Source organism: Electrophorus electricus, chromosome 12 (genome assembly GCF_013358815.1).
Source record: "Electrophorus electricus isolate fEleEle1 chromosome 12, fEleEle1.pri, whole genome shotgun sequence".
Lineage (NCBI taxonomy): Eukaryota > Metazoa > Chordata > Actinopteri > Gymnotiformes > Gymnotidae > Electrophorus > Electrophorus electricus.
Window position 1 is genome coordinate 8,824,398 of NC_049546.1, and position 26,500 is coordinate 8,850,897.

The 26,500-nt window shown below is 42.8% G+C and overlaps 1 protein-coding gene across 4 annotated transcripts in view; it reads left to right on the forward strand.

Moving 5' to 3' along the window:
* rapgef2 (Rap guanine nucleotide exchange factor (GEF) 2) overlaps positions 1–26,500 on the forward strand; it is an 83,260-nt gene that overhangs the window by 24,951 nt on the left and 31,809 nt on the right. For 3 of the 4 annotated variants that reach the window (XM_026999348.2, XM_026999347.2, XM_035532103.1), the window contains exons 2-7: positions 1,151–1,221; positions 2,960–3,016; positions 10,871–10,954; positions 19,228–19,303; positions 21,277–21,444; positions 24,621–24,638. In XM_026999348.2, the coding sequence (XP_026855149.1) occupies positions 1,151–1,221; positions 2,960–3,016; positions 10,871–10,954; positions 19,228–19,303; positions 21,277–21,444; positions 24,621–24,638 (474 nt within the window). The remainder of the gene's footprint in view (positions 1–1,150; positions 1,222–2,959; positions 3,017–10,870; positions 10,955–19,227; positions 19,304–21,276; positions 21,445–24,620; positions 24,639–26,500) is intronic. The other variant, XM_026999346.2, reaches the window with a different exon arrangement.

Here is a 26,500-nt window from a genome sequence, read left to right on the forward strand (position 1 = left end):
CCAGAGTTGCAGCCATGTTAGTTTTATATCTCTAGTCCTGCTAACAAATAAATGACAGAAAGGAAGAAACACCACTGTCCTTTTTGACTGGTTTCTTTTGATAATCCTTTACAGAGGATGCCTGCCTCACTCTCTCTTTACAGAGGATGCCTGCCTCACTCTCTCTTTACAGAGGATGCCTGCCTCACTCTCTCTTTACAGAGGATGCCTGCCTCACTCTCTCTTTTTGTCTGTCCCTCTGTCTTTCCTTTCCTCTCTCTTTTGCACCCTTGCATATTAAGTATGTTAAATGTACATGACATGGCATGACTGACAGTACATATTGTTCCTGAATGCCATTTAGAATGCCCCATAACTATTATATTCTTAGCATGTTTATGGAAATGTTATGAATGTGATTGTGTTATGACACATATGTATGCGCTTACTAGTGGTTTATCCATAGTGGGTGTTCTAAAGCTGTAACGGGTCAACAGTGGCAGGCTTTGGTGTATATCAAAAAACTTCTGTTTACTGAAGGAGGTAGGCTTGGGTGTGTGTCTTTTGCGCTGTAACATAGGGTTTCTAAGTCTAAACTAAAACAGTCCTGTGTATAAGGACAGAAGCTCTTTTGTCCCACAGCTATCCCAGCATGCCTTTGTGCGCACAAAGGCGGCCCAGTGCTGGCAATGTGTACTTCTCTCTCTCTCACACACACACACACACATACATACACACACAGTGATCATCTGATTGAAGCATTACTTATATCCCCACCTGAACAGAGCCTTCAGATACCTGTTTGTGTAAATGTGTGTATGGAGTATCACCTATTTCCTGCATTTCTTTGCAAACTACTTTTTCTTTCACCAATGAGCTAAATCTTTGTAAAAAGTCAGTCTTTGGCCTGCACTGATATCTTATGCTCAACATTTGAGTGGAGCCCTCTATACATGGACCATAGAGATAGAGACGTGGAACTGAAATCTATGCCTTTAGCAGAGGCGCTACTAAAATGCTTGTTTGTTTCTGCGTCTGAGCATTAAACTAATTACATTTAATCACTCTCACTGTGTGTGTGTGTGTGTGTGTGTGTGTGTGCGTTTGTGTGTATGTTTACACATGTGTGCCCATGAAGAGACACTGATCTCTGTTGTTTCTCTGCCTGCAGGACTTGGAGATTGTGTATTCATATCTACACGGCATGGAGGCACTGTCTAATTTAAGGGAGCATCAGCTGAGGTAAGAGCAAACTCATATAATGAGATGTCTATTACTGCCTGGTTGTAGGATGAAAGAGTATGTTACCGCTTAAACAACAGTGCTTGGATGGAGGACTGGGTGCTTGGGTGTGAGCTTGTATAGTATTAGAAAGGCAGAGAGGCTGAATTGTAGAGAAAAACATTTAAATTGGTTAAAATAGTCTGAAAATCACATTTGCATTTGAACACTTAAAAGTAGTTGCTTTTCTGTTTTTGTTCTGTGATCATATTTTTGTTCTGTGAAGTGTATCTGATCCCAGCGGATAGATAAAAGAACCAGTTTGACACAAATGTCTTCTCACGTGTGGGCTGTTTACATCAAGGTCATCAGTGTCTTGTCTGTACTGTTTTTGACCTGTTATAAGAAACTATGTCATTCTACTGCAGAAACATTCAGTAATATTAATTACTTATTAATTAAGATATTCAGTAGGATTAATTATGGGTAGCACTGTTGCCTGTACATTTCTATGACATTGATCATTCCAGAGCTTACTAGTTACAAGATGTTTTATGTGACTTTTCACCACAGGCAAATACCATGTATTTTGTCTCTAAATCATGTAAATGAATTTCCATATATGCTTACTTAGGGTGGTGCAGTCCACAAATCCTCAAATCCTTCACACACATAAAGGCAGAAATATCTTGTTGAAATGTGTTCCTTCAGTTAAAGCATTAAAGCACTGGTGCTAAACCATATTTAAATCTGAAGGTTAAAACCTTATGTATAACTTCTTGTTTATATGGCACAAATAAATCAGTGTGAGTTGGTATATCTCTCCAAGAAATGCCAGTCACGTTTACCAAAACACCTTCATTCTTTGTTGTCACGCCAACTAGCACATTTTTCCAACACTTCTGACTTTGGTGTCAGACGCACAGTGTAGTGCGTCTGACACCAAAGTCAGAAGTGTTGGAAAAATGTAGTGGAGTACAAATGTAGGATTTTAATTCTAGTGTACATTTAATTCTTTAATTCTAGATAAGCATTAGGAAAAAAGGCTTTGCTCCTGCTTGTAGTTGAAATGCAGGCGTAGGTAAGCTCATTCTCAACCTGTTGCCTGGACCCCTAAATCACTTTAGTGATCACTCAGAAGGCATTTACAGCTCACTGTATGCACTCACACTGGACTATGCTGGAGGAACAATATGCAACCACATGACTTGGGTGTTCCAGAACATTCCAGACTCTCAGCTTTTACCCCCCTGCCCTGGTTTGTGGGTATCCTCAAATATGCTTGCCTCAGTGATGTGACCTCCCAGCCACTAGCACAACCTTGGGGGGGTTGGGGGGTGTTTAAAGAATGTTCTTGCCCTCGTCTATGGTCTGTCCATGATCAGATTGCTAAATATTTTATGGGGAGAGAGGACTGGAATTAGCAGGTGACTAGCATAAATGTACATAAACCTTTGCTTCACTCTTATGACAGCTGTCGGGTGGTTCATAAGAGGCTGTAAGCGAAAAAGGTGCCACCCAGTCCTGAGTGTCCACAAGATGGCTTTATTGGTCTGAAACCCATTTCTCTGATATGCTTTAAAACCTGTATTTAAATTGAGTTTTCATAATAAGAGCTGCACAGTTAGGAATACAATGGAAGCTGGCTGCCTCTCTTGGAGCCATCTGCCAAATTGTATTAGCTTTCACAGATATGCCACTGATGTTCTCTGTGTCTCTCTCCTTCTCTCTCTCCCTCTCACTCTCCTTCGTTTTGCAGGATGATGTGTGAAACAGTGCGCTATGAAAGACATGAAGCAAATGAAGTGCTCTACTAGTAAGTGTTCTTGTCTGTCCCCTACCACCAAACTACAAAATGGGGAAAAAAAAAAAAAAGTTTAGCTGTTGCATGTTAATTTTTATAAAGCCAAAGCGCTCTGCATTCATCATCTAATGTCAGCGTGACTGACTCTCTATGGCATTCTAAAGCACAGCAGCTCAGGAGAACTGCATGGAGGGGAAAAACACTGCTGGTGATCAGGCTTAAACACACTGACCTAGTTTTGGGTCACCCCTGTTTTTTGCAAGGGTGTGTGTGTGTGTGTGTGTGTGTGTGTGTGTGTGTGTGTGTGTGTGTGTGTGTGTGTGTGTGTGTGTGGGTCCTCCCCATATTCTCCCAGTGTTTTGGAAAGGTAGTTCAGACATTGCTGTTGTTCCATGCATTTATTGATGCTCTTCCTGCCTTTGGATTTGGGGACAAATGTGCACATGCATGCGCACACCCACACGCACACACATGGTCCCAAGGGCACCCCCAGCACCCACACACAGGCCCTCCTCTCTAATTTCACACTCCATTTTTCCTCTTTATCCTGGAGGAAGGTAAACTTATTTGGGTCTGTCTCTGGGTCAGTGCACCCTGGCCACGAAGGCGAGCTGCTCATTTACTCATCATCTCAGATAGCATCTAATATATGTATGTCTGAGTGTTTGTGTGTGTGTGTGTGTGTGTGTGTGTGTGTGTGTGTGTGTGGGAGAGGGAGAGATTGCTACCTCTTTTGTGGCTACTAATGTGATTATCTTAACCAGGTCAGGTCACTGTTACTATCACTGTTGGCGTCACCTTTTTTATATCCCCAGTTAAAGAAGTGCTGAACTTCCAGTGACAAATACCCTATATATGAATGATAATCTAAGGATTAACAAAAATATGGCAGTATTGTTTGTTTATTTTATACTGCATTGCTGTTCCAATCAAAACTAAATATTTGCAGGCTTGGAACTGATCAAGAAAGCTTCTTTTCTTTGAGCTGAATTATAAAGCATTAGCATGGAGACTGGCATTCACCTATATAGACAAATAACTCTTGAGAACATGAGTGAATTTTAGCTTCCCTAATTTTGTGTGTGTGTGTGTGTGTGTGTGTGTGTGTGTGTGTGTGTGTGTGTGTGTGTGTGTGTGTGTTAGTGTGTTAGTGTGTTAGTGTTACTTTGGACCCTGGATTAGCTGTCTCATTAGGAGAGTGAATAGACAATATGATGTGCAGAATGGCACCTTCCCCCTCTGCTGTAATGCTTCCTCTGATTGGCTGAAACTGTGGAATGCCTGGTGACCGTTCTTAAGGGTGCTTGTGTTGGTGGGAGTGATGTACCCTGCTGCTCAGTAGCTTTAGGTGAAGGGGTGATACAGGAACTCCAGTACCTCATTATAATCTCCACTTCAGCTTTTGATTAGTTCTCTGTGAGTGTGCATGTTTAAGCATGTTTGAGAATATCTTCTTTTATGAGAGCCCCTTCTGTGTGTGCTTTACCCATCTTTGCATAGAAGTCAAATGGGTACCCTTAGTAGAGCGCAGCCCAACTAAGCAATAGACTGAACTTCAGTCATTTGGGACAGCCGGCACTGCAGTAGCTCGCTGCTGTTGCAGACAGATAAACCTCATGGTGCTCCATTAACCAGCGTCCTGCTTTAAGGCTTCTGGTTAACACCATACCCCAGACTTCTCCCTATTATTACAGACCACTGGGTTCTATCTGGAGCAGCTGCTGCTACGGCAACGGCTAGCTAGCTGCTCCCTCAAGCTTTTTCCACACAATACACACAAAAGATATGGACATGAGACATAAATCATTTAATCATATAAAGCATGCATTATTCTGAATGAATACTTGCAAAACCCCACAGTAATTTAAAAGGATTTTTCTGTGTATGCAATAAGTTTATCAAAACTGTGTTGCATAATGGTTAGATTTCATGTTAGATAATGTTGTATTGAAAGGATATATAACAAAGTAGCTTTTTAATTGTTTAAATGTAGTTGGTATAGTGTTTAACAATGTCTCCCATCTGGGAATCAGTCCCCTTTCTGGGCAAGGGCACCACGCTATACCAATACAAATACCTTGGGCAAGAAAACTAAGACTACAGTTGCCAACCTCTGCAACATGGTTGAAATTGTAAGTCACTCTGGATAAGAGCTTCTGCCAAATGTCGAAATGTCAGTTACAGTTTCACTGACTATAATGAATGGTAATGTGATTAAAACCCTACTTTAATGTGTAACCATACTCGACCTGCGCACATACCCGTGTGTATGTGTGCGCCTGCATGCGTGTTTCTGTGTGTACCTGCGTGCATTCTTTTTTGTGTATGTGTGTGTGCGTGCGTGTGTGCGTGCGCATGTCCAGGCAGCATTTGAGTGCTGTTCAGTAGTTTTTTTGGTGATTCATCATTCTGTACACTGGTGTAATGCGCATGTGCGCACGCACGCACGGACGCACGCACACACACACACACACACACACCTCGTGCCTCTTAGCAGCTCTGTTTTCCCTTGTAGCCCCACTGGAATTCAGAGCTCGCACACTCATGTATGCACATCCCTCATAGAGCATACTAACAGGCTGAGTCTATATATTCATGTTTACATTTTTAGTGCAGTGACCCACACCAAAGTAATGCAAAATACTACTAAATAATAACTTTTTTCCATTTTGGAGTGCAGCCAAGAATCAGTAAATAGCATTGTGCTACATTGAAAATGAACGTGTTATTTTGGTGTGAAATAACATGATAGAATTATTCAGGGATGTTAGAGTGAGCATAATAAAAAATAAACAAACAATGATTTGATTCAGAATATCTAAATAAAATATTAAGCTATTATCTAACAAATAACTCTCTTGTGTTGAGTCTTATTTTATGGATGTTTCCTGCAGGCACACCCATCTGCACTCGTCCTCTCTCTGGGAGTTTGTCCCCTCATCCCTGGGTCCCCCCATGTCCTGTGCTCTTTTCCTGAGGGGATCTGGGATTGTCTCTGTGCATTTGATGAGCGTTGCAAAAATGTGTCTGTGACCTAGTTCAGTCTGAAGATTTTTTTTCTCTCTCTCTCTCTCTCCCCCTCTCTCTTACTTTCTTAGTAATGTTACGGTTGGAAATTTTCACAGTATAATAACAGTCTAAAAATATCAGTTTCACAGTATCATGGCATTAATTGACAATTTAAAAAAAGCCAATGGTGAAAATGAATTAATTTCTAATGGAAACATTTTACAAGTGTCTTTGTACTTCCTTATATGTCAGAACCAAAAGTAAAAATATAACATCTCCTAATTGACCGTATGTTATGAATCTTAGGAAAGGTTGTAGTGCAGACAGGTGGGTGTGTTCACATTTCTAGAATGACATGTGTCTAGTAATTAAACTTTTGGGTTGCATGAACTTAGCATAGCCAGTACACTACTTATGAGAAAAAAACATTTGAATAAAAAAACAACTTTTAATTGGTTTCTGAAATATGTATAAGTCAAAGTGTATTTTGGGTAGTATTTTTCAAACTGGGAGTTGCAAGAATTTGGGGGGTTGTCACAGGCAGTGGGGGAAAAATTACAGAAACCTACATCTTTCATATATATATTTAAGAACTTTATTATAAATTCACTTACAATGTTAGTATTTGTTACAGTGTCATTGCGAACGTTGAAAGGTGCATTCAGTGAGCAAGCAAACAACCAAACAAACAGCCATTTTCAGCTAACTTTACATCTAAGTCCAAAATAGACAGCTGTTTGGTCAGCAATGTTATGGTTAGCAATGCCAGGCTCATCGCTGTCTTAAATATCCATCATTGCATGATGGTTATAAACATGCTAGAAGTGGCATGCGAGGTTGCAGTGGAACGCATTTATAGGATGCATTTTTAGCCAAAGGGTTTTCCATGCAATCCTCCTTTCTGCACGGAAAGACAGAGAGATCTAGAAGGAAGGAATCATGACCATGTCCATTTTTGGAACATTAGTAGACACTAAAGAGATGGGGACCACCAGTGAAGGGATTAACATGAAGAACAAAAACCCAACAAGTAGACGATAATAGATGGAAATGTTAGTCTGTCTTTTGAAAAAGTTGAAGGTAAAGTAACTGCGCAGTCATTCACTGTGACTGTTAAACAGACACCCTCACAATCCCACACTCTCTTGCTTTCTCTCTGTGTGACCATCACTCATTCTTGTTCTCTGTTTCTTCTCTCTCTCTTTGACTGTGTCTCTGTCTCCTGCTCTCTCTGTGCGTGTCTCTGCATTCTGCTGATTAATAATTGAGTGTTTTGCTTTTGCCTGCTTCTAAGCGGGAGAGTGATTCAAAGAGGCGGTGGAAGGTGGCATGAATGCGGCAGAGCGGAGGAGAGATGAAGCGAGGGAACGAGGGGGGAAAGAGTGAGGCAGACCTTCCTGCTGTGGCAGTGTGCTGGAGTTGCCTCATTAATGCTGTTGCGGAAATGTAACAAGGGCGTCATGTGAACACGTGCGCACGTATGTGCGTGCACATGAATGTGCGTGTGAGCGCGTACATGCATTTGTATGTCAATTGGTCTTGAGGAGCCAGATTCAAGGAGGTCTCTAGTGGTCCTTGAACCAGGAGCCTTAGAATTTAAAAAGTGAGAAGTGTTTTTTGGCCAAAAATCTTTTGGCCTCAGACACATTGCTGACATGTGCCGAACTCTGGAGTGTGGTACGAACAGTAATTATGAATGACACTAACTAGAGAACAGCCTGCTTCATATATGGCTAACATTTATGGATACACATTATTGCCGTGACAAGGAACTGAAGAAAGACGTCAAGCCCCTCCTACAGCTCAGAGTGTGTAGTGAAGAATGTCATTGGCTAAAACCTCATGGGTGTGAGGTGGTGGTAATGTATGGTTCCACATACACTCCTAGCTTTCCACTGGGACTCCTCGATATGGCACTTACAATGTCACTACATTGCCACGCCCCTTGAAGAGGAGTCCAAATTAACTGCTTCAATGCGTCACGTCCTGCCACCTAATGCTGTCAATGGCTATATTGCCTGTGAATGTTAACAAAAGATTTACTCTTCTGAATAAATAAAATATATGCCCCAAGCTGTTATGGAGGTCATAACTTGAAATTCAGTGTCTCAGTCTGAACATCAACAATCAGGAGCAAGCTGTAGCGTCTGCCACCTTCAACAGACGTGTCTCAGCTTTTCAGTGATAAGAAACCCACCTTAGTCTTAGTTACATCCAAAACCAAGGAGATGGTCATGTTCACTGAAAGAAAGAAAAAGATTCAGATGACCCCCTTCCATTAAAGTCCCTCTCTTGTCATTGATTAAAGCTCTAAAAATTCATTTCTGTTTATCAGAATTACATATTTTTAAAGTTATTTCCAAGAAGAAATCTATTGCCCTAAAAGTATCTTAGCGGTAACTAGACTTTTTCTTCATTTAGTATGTGTGGATCTATGAATATGAAATTAAGCCCCACCTCTGTCCACTGCTTGCCTGCAGCTCAAGCTTACCTGCTCACCATGTACTTTGTTTGTCAAAGATTCCACGTAACGATAAACATCCAGATGTGCCATTAGGACTAAACACTTTGATAGAAAGTCTCTGGAGAAATGCATCTAATTCATAACTAATACTATACTATATTTAACTGTATACTAAGGTTACCCCTCCTGTTAGGTGCAGCATATAGGATGTGATACATTGATGTGACAATGCATGATTTTAAAAGAACAAAATACATTTTAAAAGAACAAAGAATTCCCCATAAAACCAAATCAAAACGTTATATCCATGTCGTGAACAACCCCACAGTCAACATACCCGAACCATATAAAATGCCTAATATTATGGATGAAACACAAATAAATGCATCAGTTGACCAACGTTTGCTCGTACTCGCTATACACCCGGGATAAATGGATAGAGCAGTGTTGGGCTTCAGTATATGTTTTGTGGCATCTTAAAAAAAAAGTTTCAAAACAGTGGCTTGGAAATTAACAAAACAGTGCTACTGCAAACGGGGTTTTTTCTGAAGATTTGGCTGGAACGGTGCGATTTTTAAAAATAAACTGCACACATTTCTCGCTGATATTCAGATCCTTTGGAAGGCTCACATTTTCTCCTTTTGCAACTTTGCATCCAAAGACAGAACCTGTCTCTGCCATAATTTTGAAAATAATGAAACTTGGCTTACAAAATATGATACTCTTCTGATCCCGCGTTTCACCATACCTTTTAAGATAATGATGTGGAAAGCCCCACTCCCACAGTTTGACGGTGTTTGGTGGCGTGACAGCACACAGGAAGTGCTGCATCGACAGCGTTGTGGGATGTTCATTGTTTATATTAGACCTTTCTTACATTTTGAATTTGAAATGAACTACTTAATGTTGACTATTTTATAAATATTGTACCAACCATTCATTGATAAATTAGTAAGGAGAGAAATATTTCCATAACTCTGTTACCTCAGATTAAAATATTGAATTTATGTTTACTAGATGTGAAAAAGATGTCAGCTCCCCAACTAAGAACAACTTCATTAAAAAAAAATAAATAAATAAAATAAAATATATATATATATATATATAATGCTAATCTCAAGTCTCTTGGACTGAGTTGTCCATGTTTGGGTTATCGATTTTGATATAATGCAGTGGTGCAAAAAGATTTTAAACTTGGAAGTTGCAGCTAGGTGACGACTATCATTGTTAATTTGTCAACAGCGAACAGTGACGGAGTGTGACAAGCAACCGCTGAGCAACCATTGAGAATTTTCAGACATTGTATGTTGTGTGCCCTTTAGTACTGCACATGGGCAGATCTTCATGAGGACATAAGTGGGCCCTGCTCATTAGTCATTACTGGTCATTACTCTTCGGATCCCTGCCTTCAATGCTTTCTGGAGGAGGTGGGGCAGGTGGGTGGGGCCAGTCAGTAACTGTCTAGCCAGGCTGGCACTGACCCACTGGCCTAGAGGCCTCTTTCGTCAGTCAAGCCTGGTCTCTGACACCCATAAAATAAGTATTTATGGAGCTGTGTGTCATTTATGCTGTTTCTTTTAATCGCATGCACAAAAAGCGCGCGCGCACACACACCACACACACACGTTCTTCTGTTAGTGCTGCTATATTTAACTGTGTGTGGGGGAGGAGGGTGGATGTAATTAATAGTTTCCTAGATTACTTCTGACTGTTTGCTTGGCTCCTTCCTTTGCAGTAGCCCTATAACAAAAACCTTAAAGTCTTCTCTTTTCTCTGCCTTCTATTCCTGGACAGTACCAGCAAACTAGAAATGCATAACTTTCTAGGGATCTATGATTTTCACAAAAATATCTGTGGACCCCTTGACCAGAATTGCAATGACAGCTATACTTGCATCAGTTTGAGCTTGAGGGTTTTGGTGTGTGACCACAGTAACTGTTTCCTGTGCCGAGTCAGACAACCATGATTCAAAGTTTTCTCAGATGACTTAATGGAAAGGTCCTTCACTGGTCAGCAGAATGTCAGACTAGTTACAATAAATCATTTGTTTCTGTTAAATCCCGAATGTACTTTTCTGTCACATTTCATTTTCATTTAAAGTAATTGCAAGGGACACCATGATCGTTGCATAACTCAACTGCTCTCATAAGCCAGAAAACGCGTGCGTGTGTGTGTGTGTGTGTGTGTGTGTGTGTGTGTGTGTGCACGTGTGTGCGAATACTGTTACTGTATGTAGGAGTGTTTCACAGTAAAGTAAATCATATGGGTTACTAGGAGTTTACAACTATCTCACCCTCTTTCCGGGATTGTAGGACTCCATACCCTTACTGTCTCTATGCCTCATTTATTAATACTCCCATCTCTCTCTCTTTCTCTCAATCTCCTTTTCTCAGTCCGGATGATATTGGCAGCTGCTGGTACATTTTGCTCTCTGGATCTGTGTTCATCAAAGAGTCCATGTTCCTGCCTAGATCCAGGTATGTCTTTTCTCACATCTGCCTGTGAGCCGCCGTCACTTTGAGATTCAAGATGAAGCTCTATAGCAGAGCCCAGGGCCCATGTCTGCATGTACCTTGGCATGGCATATAGTTCATCATGGAGACAAATGGAGACTTTGCCTTGTTTCTACACAAAGGCATCTTTAAGAAGTCTTTTAAAGAAGTATGTAATATCTACTGTAGCAAACTTAAATGCTATAGTGTAAGCTCCAGAAGCCAAATGCCGTCTTGATTTTTTTTGCAGTCAAATAGAGCACAGTTATTCAAATCACAGCATGCAAGGTTCAGGTACTACAGATTTTCCATCCTCCTTTTGCCCTGAGTCAGGTTTGACAATAGTGTGGTCAAATCCAAGTCTAGATTTGGATTCCAGGTCCAAAGTTTCATCAGTTACATGTGTAGCTTAATGTTGGAAGTGATTACAGCTCTGTTCTGTGCCTGATGACTGTGGGGTTTTCTCCCAGCACTGTATGTTCTCTGCTAAATTCAGTAGTTCAATAGTCTCCTTTTAAAATCACGTTACTGTAACATACCTGTGTTTGGCAAATCTTTAACAAAAAAGGGAGCCCAGAATGAGCTGTGTTATTTAGAGCCTAATTAAAGGTGATATTCAGTTTATTCTGTTGTTCAAACGGAACGTCTTATTACATGTTTCAAGTAAGTAACAGTATTGGATGTTTCTGCTGCTAGTGCTGAAGTATGTGAGACACCCAGGCTGAAGTGTGAGATTGTGAGAAGTCAAACTATTTAATTCTCCACATACAGTTATGTGCAAAATAATAGCAGTGTGTTTAAAACAACTGAGAAAAAGCTCAATCCTCGTAATAGCATTTATTTCCATATACACAAAGGCACTGGGAGCACTGCCCATTCAATTTCAAATGGAAACATATATCAATATATGTTTTCAATATAAATTTTTAAACTGAAAATGGAGAAGAAAGAATAATGGGATGTTCAAAAAAATAGTAGAGTCTTCATTCAATTTACAAACTTGAATATTTACAGTATAAACTGAAAGTTTATACTGAACTAATATTTAGTTGTATAACCTTTATTTCTGATAACTGCTTTATATCTATGTGGCATGGAGTCAACTGACAACTGACATCTGACACCTGCGAACAGATATTCCAGCCCAAGCTGATTGACTACATTCCACAGTTCTTCTGCATTCCTGGGTTTTGCATCAAAAAACAGCATTTTTGATGTCGCTCCACAAATTCTCAATTGGATTGAGGTCTGGCAATTGGGCAGGCCACTTCATAACATCAATCTTGTTAATCCGGAACCAGGATGTTGCCCGCTTGCTGCTGTGTTTGGGGTCGTTGTCCTGCTGAAACACCCATTTCAAGGGCATTTCTTCTTCAGCATAAGGCAACATAACCTCTTCCAGTATTTTTGATATATTCAAACTGGTCCATGGTGCCTGGTATGCGATAAATGGGTCCGACTCCAAAGTATGAGAAACATCCCCTAACCATTATTCTTGCACCTCCATGTTTTACAGTCTTCAAAGTGTACTGTGGCTTGAATTCAGTGCTTATGGGTCTGTGGCCTTTAGACCCAATAAGAAAAATATTGCTGTCATCTGTCCATAGAATGTTGTCACTTCTCTTTAGGCCAGTCAATGTGTTCTTTGGCAAACTGTAACCTTTTCAACATGTCTTTTTTTCAGCACTGGTACTTTACGAGGGTTTTTTGCAAATAGTTTGGCTTCATGTAGGTATCTTCTGATTGTTGCAGTACTCACAGGTAACTGAAGACCTTCTTTGATTTCCCTGCAGCTGATCATTGGATGCTTCTTTGCCATTCTTGTTATTCTATGATCTACGCAGATGGTAGTATTTCTTTTCCTGCCACGTGTTTTGGGTTTTGTTTGCCATTTTAAAGCATTTGAGATCATTTTAGCTGAGCATCCAATTATTTTCTGCACTTCTTTGTTTTCCCCTCTCCAATCAACTTCTTGATCAAAGTTCTTTCTCCTTCGGTACAATGTCTGGAACGACCCACTTTACTCACTGAGCAAGGGCTAAAACCAGCAGGTACATTTGCTGCCCTTAAATAAGGGCCATAATTGACACCTGTTTCTTCATAGAATGAATGACCTCACTAATTGAACTCTGCACTGCTATTAATTTGAACACGCTCCTTTCATTAAATGAGTCAGTAACACACAATTAGCAGCGTGCATGTCATGACTATTGATTCTGTTGGTTGCTCATTACTCGCTACACCTGGTCATTAATTTTTCCCATGTTGTATTATCTTTTCTGCCCAAATCAGTAATGAAATACATTAGTGATGTTGGACTGCTATTATTTTGCACATAACTGCACATGCCTGAATATATATTTGTGTTTGATCTGGAAGGAAGAACTTTGTTTTTACATAGTGTGACTTTGAAATTGTCATGCATAATTGTGTCTTTAGGATGCTTAGTGCAGACCACCCTGTACGTCAAGTTAAGGTACTTGACTAGTAATCGGAAGGTTGCCAGTTCAAGCCCCACCACTGTGAGGTCATAACTTTGTCATTTTGGATAAAAGCTTCAGCTAAATTCTGTAAATGTACATCAGGTTGCAACAACATAGCTTTGCATAGCTGGGCTCATTGATCTGGGAAAATCAGTTCCTGTTTTAGTGACTGTAAGATCGGCTGATGTACAAGGAAATGGATTGTTTTACACTTGACCGTGTATTAAAGGTCCGGTCTGTGATTTACAAAGTGGTATTTATAGGCTCGCTTTCATAGATACAAGAACCGGTAGTAGTGTTCTTGTGATACTCAAATGACCATCTTCAGTACAATACCTTGAAAAGTAACTATAGGTACATAGATGTACTGTAGCTAGATTCTTCTTGTGGTGAAACACTTTGCTCATAAATAATATGTTAGCCTGGGTGTCAAAGCAAAAGTGTCAGTAGGAAAACACATCTGACAGATGGATAACAAACGTCCTTTTTTAAATTTTCAGAGCAGGTATAGCAATGTGCTATTAACATCAAGGTCATGGGTTCAATACCCACGTAGCACGCATACGGTCATGCTGATAAATATGTAAGTCACTGTGGAAAAAGAGTGTCTACCAAATGTTGTAAATTTAAAGACACAGGCTCTTCTACCATGTGGCTGGGTTAGAAAATTGGTCTTAGAAGGATTTTAAAGTGAGAGAGAGAAACGTTTTGTGAATTGTGAAGAGCAAACAAGACCATGATTGTTCTAAATTAAAGCAAAAAACAAGCAAAATCCAACAAGCACCAAAGCATAAGTAGATGACCAAATTTATTCACCTTAAGAATGATGTCGCCTTGCTTATTTTTCATTGGTGCACAAGACTGTGAGCTATTTTTGTAGCTGGCTCGCTTCTTTTTTTTGGTCTTTATTTCTCCCTCCCTCTTTCTTCCTCTTTCCCAGTCTCTTTCTGAATCTTCCCACCCTTTTTCTATGTAGTGTTTGGAGTAGAAGTTGAAAGGTCATTTTATTTTAGTGGACAGAGGTTAGCCCTGCCTTCTCAGCCTTTTCCTGGTAGTGAGAGGCTGGCTGGAATTTTGACTCCGGTCAGTTTGTGGTGCATTGCCCAGTTGCAGAAGTGCACACTCTTGCACACACTTGATCTCCTATGCACAAGGCTACCAGGCACTCCCGTGACATGAATGCAGCTGACTGAGTAGCATGGGCTGAGATATTATATGGGGTGTACACAGGATGTTTGAAGCTTGTGTTTGTTCTGACTGCAAGCAGCTCTGGAGAACCCAGCAGAGAGAGAGTTAGCTGGAAGTGTTCGACCTAGAAAGATGCCTGCAAGTGGAAATGTAGTTTGTTAGGGTTTGAACTGAGACTGCACTTCTTAAAGAAGGTTTCCCTTGAAGGATCATCTTAGAAAGGTATAGTGTTATGTCATATGTCTTTGTGTGCAATAGATTTGAAAGTGTTGATGTAAATTTGCTTACTTATGTTGCTTGTAAATCTGTTTAAGGTCCATACATTAAAATCTACCGATTTATTTTGTCTATTTTAATGTCATTCTTACTGAAATTTGTTCAGACATGAATTCATATTGTCAGTGTATATACTGGTGCTAGTTGGTGTGAAATAAGTCTTTTAATGTGCAGTGCTATGCAGATTGATATGCTGTGGGTCTGGAGGGTCTGTGGTGTTGGCTAAGGTGCTGGATCTGGAAATATGTGGTGTGGGCTGTGGCTATTAGTCTGGAGAGTCTGTGCTGTGGGCTAAGGTTCCTGGGTCTGGAGTGTCTGTGCTATGGGCTAAGGTTCCTGGGTCTGGAGTGTCTGTGCTATGGGCTAAGGTCCTGGGTCTGGAGGGTCTGTGCTATGGGTTAAGGTCCTGGGTCTGGAGTGTCTGTGCTGTGGGTTAAGGTCCTGGGTCTGGAGGGTCTGTGCTATGGGTTAAGGTCCTGGGTCTGGAGGGTCTGTGCTGTGGGTTAAGGTCCTGGGTCTGGAGGGTCTGTGCTGTGGGTTAAGGTCCTGGGTCTGGAGGGTCTGTGCTGTGGGTTAAGGTCCTGGGTCTGGAGGGTCTGTGCTGTGGGCTAAGGTTCCTGGGTCTGGAGGGTCTGTGCTGTGGGTTAAGGTCCTGGGTCTGGAGGGTCTGTGCTATGGGTTAAGGTCCTGGGTCTGGAGGGTCTGTGCTATGGGTTAAGGTCATGGGTCTGGAGGGTCTGTGCTATGGGCTAAGGTTCCTGGGTCTGGAGGGTCTGTGCTGTGGGTTAAGGTCCTGGGTCTGGAGTATCTGTGCTATGGGTTAAGGTCCTGGGTCTGGAGGGTCTGTGCTGTGGGTTAAGGTCCTGGGTCTGGAGGGTCTGTGCTGTGGGTTAAGGTCCTGGGTCTGGAGGGTCTGTGCTGTGGGTTAAGGTCCTGGGTCTGGAGGGTCTGTGCTGTGGGTTAAGGTCCTGGGTCTGGAGGGTCTGTGCTGTGGGCTAAGGTTCCTGGGTCTGGAGGGTCTGTGCTGTGGGTTAAGGTCCTGGGTCTGGAGTATCTGTGCTATGGGTTAAGGTCCTGGGTCTGGAGGGGCTGTGCTATGGGCTAAGGTCCTGGGTCTGGAGGGTCTGTGCTATGGGCTAAGGTCCTGGGTCTGGAGGGTCTGTGCTGTGGGTTAAGGTCCTGGGTCTGGAGGGTCTGTGCTGTGGGTTAAGGTCCTGGGTCTGGAGTGTCTGTGCTATGGGTTAAGGTCCTGGGTCTGGAGGGTCTGTGCTGTGGGTTAAGGTCCTGGGTCTGGAGGGTCTGTGCTATGGGCTAAGGTTCCTGGGTCTGGAGGGTCTGTGCTGTGGGTTAAGGTCCTGGGTCTGGAGTATCTGTGCTATGGGTTAAGGTCCTGGGTCTGGAGGGTCTGTGCTGTGGGTTAAGGTCCTGGGTCTGGAGGGTCTGTGCTGTGGGTTAAGGTCCTGGGTCTGGAGGGTCTGTGCTGTGGGTTAAGGTCCTGGGTCTGGAGGGTCTGTGCTGTGGGCTAAGGTTCCTGGGTCTGGAGGGTCTGTGCTGTGGGTTAAGGTCCTGGGTCTGGAGTATCTGTGCTATGGGTTAAGGTCCTGGGTCTGGAGTATCTGTGCTATGGGTTAAGGTCCTGGGTCTGGAGGGGCTGTGCTATGGGCTAAGGTCCTGGGTCTGGAGGGTCTGTGCTATGGGCTAAGGTCCTGGGTCTGGAGGGTCTGTGCTGTGGGTTAAGGTCCTGGGTCTGGAGGGTCTGTGCTGTGGGTTAAGGTCCTGGGTCTGGAGTGTCTGTGCTATGGGTTAAGGTCCTGGGTCTGGAGGGTCTGTGCTGTGGGTTAAGGTCCTGGGTCTGGAGTGTCTGTGCTATGGGTTAAGGTCCTGGGTCTGGAGTGTCTGTGCTGTGGGCGAAGTTGCTGAGTCTGAATGTTCTCTGCTGTTCATGCAGCTGGTGCTTTGTTGGACTGCTGTGTGTCTTTTGGGTTCTTGCCTTATTGCTGTATTCACATGTTCCTTATACCCACAGGCACCCTTCCACTTTCCCCTCCCTTACTTTTCCACTGTCAGCATTTGCCTAATGAATCTTTAATCTTGTATTGGCTTAAATATTTTTGGGAGACTTCAATGATTTTGGTGACCTATAGGGCTGTTTGGTGGGTGGGTGTGTAGGTATGTGGGGGTGGCGGTGTGTGTGTGAGAGAGAGAGGGAGACAGACAGAGAGAGGAAGGGAGTGTGTAGGTGTGGGTGTGGGAGTGTGGATTGCTTTGGGTGGGTGTGGGTGATTGTCGTCACCAAATCCCATTCCAGACACCAGGGATGTTGTGTAACATGGACTGCAGAAGCTGGTGGGGTTGGCAGTGTGTCTCTTGGGAGGAAGGGAAAAAAAGGAACAAATCTGGTCTAAATTCCTCTGAATTCCGTGGCCAAATAATGTGCATGTGCAGCTGGAGTCATAAATTTGCTCAGCTTTCCCTCACACCTTTTTTATTCCTGCTTCTGAACTGGTACTATATTTCTTTATTGGACTTCAAATTTCTTAAAAATCCATGATTTTACACAAAGCCTGATGCTCAAAAAGTGTGATTTGAAAGTGTGATCACTTGCTAATTGTGTTTTGGGAGTGATAGTGTATAGTGTGTGTGAGTAATAGTTTTTTTTCTCCATCTGAACCTTGTAAGGGTGGCAGGTAAACCAGAGTGGGACAGGTAAATCAGTGGGCCGCAGTTACTTGTGATCTGAAATTGAAAGTGGAGGGAGGACCTCACATTGTGTGGTCACAAAGAGAAGAGCATAAATAGCAAAGGAACAAATACCAAAGGTATGCTGGGATGCTGACCTGTCAGCTTTTACCAGGTGTCTGTACACTCATACAACCAGGTGTCCATCCAATATAACCTTTTTTCACTTTTTTTTAATTTATATTAAGGACTGTTGTGCTTACAGTGTCAGCACAGTAATTGGAATTATCTCTGATTCGTCAGACTGCAGACCCTGAGCCAGTATTTTCCTCTGCGACCTTCTTAAAATATGAAAGCAAGATTCAGAAGTCATGTAATATCAAGTAATTTCTTTGTGGTTAATCTTTTTACAGCCAAAATGAGTTGTGACATCATGGTAGGGCAGTCGGTCAGATTACACTTTATATCAGCCTCAGACATATTTACCAAGCAGCTTCTAGCTAATATAGTACTATATAATAAAGTAATATATAGGCTATAACGCTACTTGATGCAAGGTCAGGTCTATGCATTACAAATGCCCCACAATAATTTACACTGAAATGGAGTATAGCATACAGTACACATAACATATTCAGTGGAATCTAGGTACATTTAAATGATATAGAAAATATAGACTCACATTTTAATTAACTTCTTTATCCATTTACCTGAAACATTCTACTGATAATGTTCCCTTGTCCCTGGTTATTCATACACTCAGTCTCTCATTTATTAAGGTTGAGTTCAGTGGTGCTAACCATGGTCTTTGGTCAGTGTAATATCAAATTGGTTGAGTTAGCACTGGTGCTGTCTTCTCTTCTAGTGAGGGGTTTGTGTGTGCACACGTGTGTGAGCTCTGGACTTTTGTGTTCTTGGTCAGCTCATTCCTGTTTAAGAAAAGTGCTTTACCAGCAGTAAACCTCTGAGCCAAACAAAACAGTGACAAAAGAGGCTACCAATAGCATTAACACAGCTTAACTGTAAAAAGTAGAATAAATGGCTCAAGAATATTACTTATTGCCTAAGTCAGCAATTAAAATTGGCTCTCTTGATTAGCCTGATGAACAGTGTTTTCTCCTGGAGATTCTTAAATATGACTGGTAACAGTGTGCCTTTTGCAATTACTTTTATAAAGGGTGGATTGTGTGTCTCTAGTGTGTGTCAGTATGTGTGTGTGTGTGCTCTTATTTACCCCTCCCAGTATTTCCACATGTGGGTTGCCTCTGTATTTCCATCCTGCTCTTTCCTGTGGAACCTCTCACATACCCGATCTCCCGGGGCACTGGGTTCCCTTCACAAGCTCTGTGATGTCAGGCAGTGGACTTGTCCAGTCTGGGGGTAGTCCTGCACCAATTGGAACCTCCCCCAGCTGAGGAACACTACAGTGAATGTGTTTCTGTTGGGTTGGGTGGGTGGAGGTGTGTGGTTTATATGTGCCTGTGTACCAACATTCATTCACAAGGTCTGGAGTCCACACTTGAAGTTTGTACAGCTTTCATTATTTGCTTTCCTTTCCAAAATCTCAGTGAATGCTTCCATGGTCCAGGTAAGGACTCTAATCTCTGTGTGTCTCTCCTTCTCCTCGCCTAGTTTTGGGAAGCGTTCCGCAGGAAGCTTGCGTCGTGGATGTGAGTGCATCGTTCTGGAGCCATCCGAAATGATTGTGGTGAGTGCTCCTGTTACCTGCGTGTGCTCACGCTATTCACTGTAGAATACGTACAATACACTTGCATGCGCAAAAACATTCTTAGCTGCACCTAAATGCCAAATTATTTTTAATATGTCTTAATTACCTTTGCAAATTTGACCTTTTGGCTGGTGTTTCACCCTTCCCTAAGCGTTCCAATCATCTATGTTGATCTCTTTGAAATCGGTTAGATTGTCACTATGGCTTCCTGTCTGTGCTGAGATCCTAGTAGAACCCAAATGAGATCCAGGATTTTATAATATGCTCTCTTCAGTTCCCATGCTGAGATGCAAAACAAGTTATTAGTTTATTATGTCCACAGTGATGATTGTTGATGATGTGTATTTATTTTAGAGGGTTGCGGAGACATATAAGAAAGATTATTTGTGTGTGTGTGTGCGCACGTGCACATATGCAAGTATGGGTAATATTCAGACTCTATGTAATTTTTAGCCCAGTCAGTTTTTTACACCTGCTGCAGCTGGAGGTAGTAGACTTCCTGGTGTGGTGTTACTGGCTGATTTGGCATTGTAATTGTGATCCGAGGCAGGATATGGACACTCAGGCTCATGCTCGTTCACAGAGCGGATATATTCCCTCTGCTCGATGTTCGCTGGCAGTTGCCATAGCAGCGGTTGGTAAGGTAGCAAGAGATTTGATGTGTAATCCCAAAAGGCGGAGGGGGTGAGAAATGTGAGGCTGCAGTGAAAGTAAAGAGGGAAAGAGTATGTGTGGGTGTTTGTGGGCGTGTGAGGGTGAGAGCCTCGAGGGAGAAAAGATGATTGAGATAGTGATGGAGAGGTCTTAACTGACTAAATCTTGTTTCCTCACCCTGGCTAGAACTTCTGTACAATCTTGTATCCCAAGTTGATGGTGCCTCTCCACCATGTCCCAACTTTAAAAAAAATGCTACATTTGGTAGCAATAAATAACCATTACATTTATTTTGACTGCAGTGAAGCTATTATTACTATGCACAAAGCCCATTCTTGCAATAGCATAAGACTGTGAAATAAAGCATTTTCTCACACTGCCTTGAAACACTCTGAACTAAGAACATGGTGATGCAACAGAACATCGTCTGTGTGCAGGGTCAGCTTCAACCAAGCACGTCTACTGCACCTGCAGTTGATGGGCGAGGGTGTGGGGTCTTCGCCAGCCCCCTGCTGGGTCTGCTTAAGACATCCTGCACTCAACACAGAATGCATCCTCCCCTCTTTTTCCCGTTTTCCCCTTCTCCGCTTGCGTGTTCTCCCTTTGACGTAGGCATCTGAGGCTCGGCTTAGCTCACATATGCGTATGCACACTCACACTCTCTTTCCCTCTCTTTCCCTTGCATGCGGTACAGACAGACTCACACACCCACTGCTATTTTTACGCAGTGCAAGAGAGAAAGGTGGGCGGGGGGTAGCCAGGGAAAAGAGAGAGAGAGAGAGAGAGAGAGAGAGTAAGAGAGAGAGAGAGTAAGAGAGAGAGAGCAAGAGAGAGAGAGAGAGAGAGAGAGAGAGAGAGAGCAAGGGAGAGAGGGAGAGAGAGCGAGCAAGGGAGAGAGAGAGAGAGAGTAAGAGAGAGAGAGAGTAAGAGAGAGAGAGAGAGAGAGAGAGCAAGGGAGAGAGGGAGAGAGAGAGAGCAAGGGAGAGAGGGAGAGAGAGCGAGCAAGGGAGAGAGAGAGAGCGAGCAAGGGAGAGAGAGAGAGAGAGCGAGCAAGGGAGAGAGAGAGAGAGAGAGCGAGCAAGGGAGAGAGAGAGCAAGGAAGAGAGAGAGCGAGAGAGAGCAAGGGAGAGAGAGAGAGAGAGAGAGAGCAAGGGAGAGAGAGAGAGAGAGAGCAAGGGAGAGAGAGAGAGAGAGGGAGCAAGGGAGAGAGGAAGGGAGAGCGAGTGAGAGAAGGAGAGAGGGAGGGAGAGAAGGAGAAGGGGAGCGAGAGAATCATTTGTCTCTCTTCATTTTGGCAGGTGGACTATATGGATGAGAATGAGGAGTATTTCCAGCGACAGGCATCACACAGACAGTCCCGCCGGAGGTTCCGCAAGATCAACCAGAAGGGCGAGCGGCAGACCATCATCGACACCGTGGACCCGTACCCTGCAAGCAAGCCACCAGTAGCCCGCGGATACCACACGGTCAGTCCTGCACCTCTACCTTGGCATTCCTGGCAGAGAGCTTTCCCCTTGCCGTGTCCCTTGGTTTGCGTTGCTTGGCCTACAATGTGGTGGTCTGTTAAACTTGTGTTGTGTAAAACTGATTTCCTTAATGAGCCCTGAATGGCGTATATCTTAACAATACCAATTGTGACAGCCTATCAGAGCTAGAGAGCTAATATTGTGTACATTTCTGTACTTTGACTTCCTGAGCATAGCAGTAAATTGCATTTAGGTTGAAATCGCATTTGAATACTTTACGATTAAGAGCCTAGCTCACACCTCTGCATACCCTTGCAGTAGCTCCATCTTCTTTAGCAGATATATGATCAAACCACATACTACAAACGTTACACTTTCTTTGTGCAGGCTGCTTCTAAAATATTGGTCTAAAGTAATTACCTAGGGGGAAAAACACAAATAGATGTATATGGTGAAGTGCTAGGTGACAGTTCCCCTGAAAGTTAACTGTGGTATCAAAAACATGCCCGAAGTTATGTACTGACATGTGAAAGGAATCTGTGCACATTTCAACATGGCATAAATCTGCAGAGCATTTTAAATAACTTCAGGATCACCATCTAATAGCGGAAATGTTGGATGGGAATGGCGGAAACATTATGGATAAACACTAGAAAAAATATGAGCAAACCTAATGGCAGGTGTACTGTAGGTAATAATGCACTGATTGTAGTTCAGGTATGACACACGCACACATGTAGGCATGTAAATGCGTGCACACACACACACTTTCTGCTCCATTTGTCTGCTTTCCCTGCTCTTGAAATGTTTTTCACTTGCTAGCTTTTCTTTGGTGCTACTGCACCTTGTCCGTTCTTTCATCTTCCCATGCTAACACAGGTTAGCCTTATACTTTATTTTTATTTCTTGCCTTTTTGATTTTTGTGTTCCCATAATCCCTCTCTCCATCTCAGGGGTTTGTTGTAGCTTGCCATATTTGTGTCACTAGCTATCTAGTTTGTCAGATGTTCTTTACTTACGTTTTAATATTTTTTATTGCTGTATACCTATTGGTTTTCCTTCCTTGGTCTTTTTGTTAGCTCTATGTTGTGCCTAATTTTGTATTCACTCCTTTCAAGGTGGCCTGGTTGTTGCTGTGCCTGTCCATTGTTCGAAGGACTGTTATGCTGGCAAAAGATTCTGTCAGTCCCGGCAGTTTCTGCTCCGAGTCACCACCATGCACCTTGTCAAACTGTGATGCTGTGTGTGTGTGTGTTGTTTTGTGTGTGGTGTTTGCCCAACCAAAATCACCATGCTCCAGCTCTGTGCAGTGAATACAGAGAGGGTATGAGGCTTATTTTCACACAGGCATATTTCACTTTCACTAATCCATTACACTCTCATCCCCTTCAAACCCAGTACGAGTTCGAGGGGCAGGCATCCTTATTGGACAGGTGGCATTTATGAAGTACTGGAGGGAGGAGGAAGATCATTTCTCATGTCTGAGAACATTTCACGTGTCTGCATCTTCCTTTGCAAACAGAGACTGAGAATTGGAGAGAGAGGGAGAATGAAAACATTAATTTCTGTCTTCTGTTCCACTGGAGCATCTCATTTAGGTTTAGATTGTGGTCGATTGGGTTGGACCGATCCTTGAAAAGAGAGCCGAGGAGCTGCTCTTTCATGCCTGTCCTTTGCCTGTAGGATATAGAGGTTTTTTTTGGCCAGTGCTCTGTGCAGTTATGGTATGCACATCTGAAATGAGAACTCCTGTAGGCACATTCCTCTGGGTTCTCCTCCCCCAAAATTCTGCTCTTCTCCATTCCTCGAATTCCTCTCATTCCCAAAGGAAAACTGGCCGTGTTCCCTTGCTTGTTTGGGAATGCTCTGCTTCCTTTTTCAATGGGCTGGTATTTAAAAACTTTCCTAAGAACTCCCCCCACCCCCCATGTATTCCCTTCCCACAAACAGACTAGACTTGGGGAGCTTTGTGGAAAGGCTTCTTCTGTGGCTAGTAGTGGGAGGTTCTGGCAGGGCCCAGGCAAGTCAACCTCTACATTTATTTGTGCCTTGGCACAGGGAGAAGAGCATCCTAATCTGGTAGAATTTGATAACGTTATAAAACATCAGACATTGTCTGGCATAGATTTGAGTAGGGAATAAAAAATAATCTTTGATCAGTGAATTTTTTAGTAGTTGAAACACACAAGCATTATTCAACCTCTCACAAAGCAAAAAACAATGCACTTTTCACACAGTCCATTGATTCTTTACTTCAGGGCTGGGCCACAGTGATTTAGAGCTCAAACGTGCATCTACGCTGCTCTTTCTGCAGATGACCATGTTTGGGTGCCTCTCCTGATCTCTGCGCTGACAGAATGGTCATTCCAAAAAGTGGGAATGTAAAATGTGTCCAGCAGCCCGAGATGCCCACCATGGGAACCTCATTTGCGGATCCCACTGTATCCCTGTATCACTGTATTTAGGCTGCAGAGCAATAGGGTCTGAAGTTTAAATTAAACTATAGAAATAGCAGTTTTAAGCTTCACCCAAATTGCCCAGGCAAAGGACGGAATGTGATTGTTGCATGTTAGTTGAGTGAGAGAGGCAGTCTTAACGCTGCATGTTTTAAAATGGCGTTGGAGAGGAACAGGCTGCATCCACAGAGCCACCTCACAGATAGTGTCCTGTTTTGGGCTGCAAATGGGCCTCATCACAGTAACTGTCTGTCTCTCTCTAAGCCAATCAGTGTTAATTGTTGAACAACTAAATGAACTCCCTAAGGCAAGCACAGTCACGGCATTTTGAGCTGGATTTCTGAGCAATTTGGGCACATAATTAGTTCAGTCTCTTCCATCCTAATGTGTCTGGGCCCATTTATAATTTGGGTTTGTGGTAGCATTACATTTTGTGCAATGCTCCTGTGTCTCTGCATTGTATTACGCTGTGTGTGTGTGTCGTGTGTCCTGTACTGCCCTCTGTTGTCCCCTACAGCCTGCCATTATAGAGATAGCTGAGCCTTTACGAAGAGTATGTCCCTCTTCTCTTCCCGTACTATGACTTGCAAAGTGCTTCTCTGCAGGACTCAGCTGTGCTAATTGTGTCTGTACTTCTTCTGACTAACTCTCCCTCCTGTTTATAACGGTCATCTTCTCTGCTTCTCTCCTCCGCTCTCACCTCATTCTGGCCCACTTCAGGAATGCGTTAAAGCTCAGGTATTGTACTTATTCACTGTTACTCTCTCTCTCTCTGTCTGTCTGTCTGTCTCCCTCCAAGAGAGCATATCCTTGCTTGGCTATGGTTTCATGATTCTTTGGTAATGGATAACATTCTTACGGAAGGCTACTTTATTCATTTATAACTGTGTCTACATATAAACTTATACAGTATTATTAAATGTTATGCTTTTTTTGTTGTTGTTGTTGTTGTTACCAACGCTAGCTCCTGTTGGTAAGCTCTGGCTGTGCTGGTTGTAAGTTTCAATCAGTGCTAACTGCTGACATAGTGTTAGTCTGCAGACACTGCTCTCAAAAATCACAGCGGATCAAGCGGAAGAAGGCATGGTTTTGTCAAAGCTAGCGGCCTATAGTCAGAGATAGCAGCGTTTTGACGGTTTGTAGCAAGGCTAATCTTAATTGTGGAGTCTGATAAAGATCCTAACCTGCTCGCTAACAGCCAGACTCTAGCCTCTGCTAAGGAGGGACATGGCATACATGTGTTTGTATATGTGCTACAGCTCTTCATGTGGACTGCTGATGATTATACTGTGTTCTTCAGTCCTCACTGAATCTAATGACTGGAAAAAATATGTATCAGGAACTACAGGGAGGCAAAGTGTGTGTGTGTGTGTGTGAGAGAGAGAGAGAGAGAGAGAGAGAGAGAGAGAGAGAGAGAGAGAGAGAGAGAGAGAGAGAGAGAGAGAGAGAGAGAGAGAGAGAGAGAGAGAGAGAGAGAGAGAGAGAGAGAGAGAGAGAGAGAGAGAGAGAGAGAGAGAGAGAGAGAGAGACTTGTCAGGTGTTCTTGTGAAGAGCAGGTTCTATTTTTAGAGTTGTCCCTTGTGATTGGTGCTGTTGCACCATTGGACTACACTGAGACACAAAAGCCGTAAAGGATTTATTCTGCGCACACAGGCATGCACACGCGCGCACACAAAAAGGCACACCTAAGAAATAATCCTTTGAACATATGACAGGGTACATTATCTGACGCATGACTAGCCTCTGCTCTACAGCCACACCTCCCTTCAGCTTTCAAATCTCCTTCGAGATGCTCACTGTGCATTCCCTGTACACACTTAGCTCTTCATTACCATGTAGTGTTTGTTTCACTCCTTTGAATTTGCAGACCATCTCGCAGGTTGTGCGGAGTTGGTCGTGATCCTGGCATGTAGTGATGGTATACTGACCACAGTTAAAATACCTGTCTGCTCTCAAATCAAAGGGGGTGTGGCTGGTTGCTGGTATCACTCTATAGCAATGACTTTAGCCAGTGCATGTGGACAGACACACAAGGGGTCAAAGAAGGGCGGATTGCATGTATGTGTGTGCGCACATGAGATACACACACCATACACAGAGAGAGAGAGAGAGAGAAAAGGAAGAGCATAATCTGTCCTGTATGAATTATTGACTCTCTGCTTCTGACTCCAGCTCTGTCTGAACCAGTCATTATCTCAGCTTCACCCTTGATCCTCTTTCACTTCAGACAAGCTTCGTTTTTCTGTCTCTACACGAGTGTGTCGGTTACTGATTGACGGTGTGATTGTTTTTAAGCAGGGTCCTGTTGTTATATACCCAGTCAGATGACGTCAAGTAGTACAACACATTTATGCAAGATAAACATTTAAATTTCGCACTGTGTTCCAGAGAATATAAGGACATTATTGTGGGAGTGTATATTTAACACAGTTTACAGCAAATGCAAAAATTCGAACATTATAGTCTATGATTTATTAACAAGCATTATATATAACTGTTTTAATTTTCAGTTCACTGCAGAAATTAAAATATAAATAATTCATGTCTGAGCCACACTTTTGATGTGCTAGATTGTGTGTGCCTGCACACATGTGCACGTG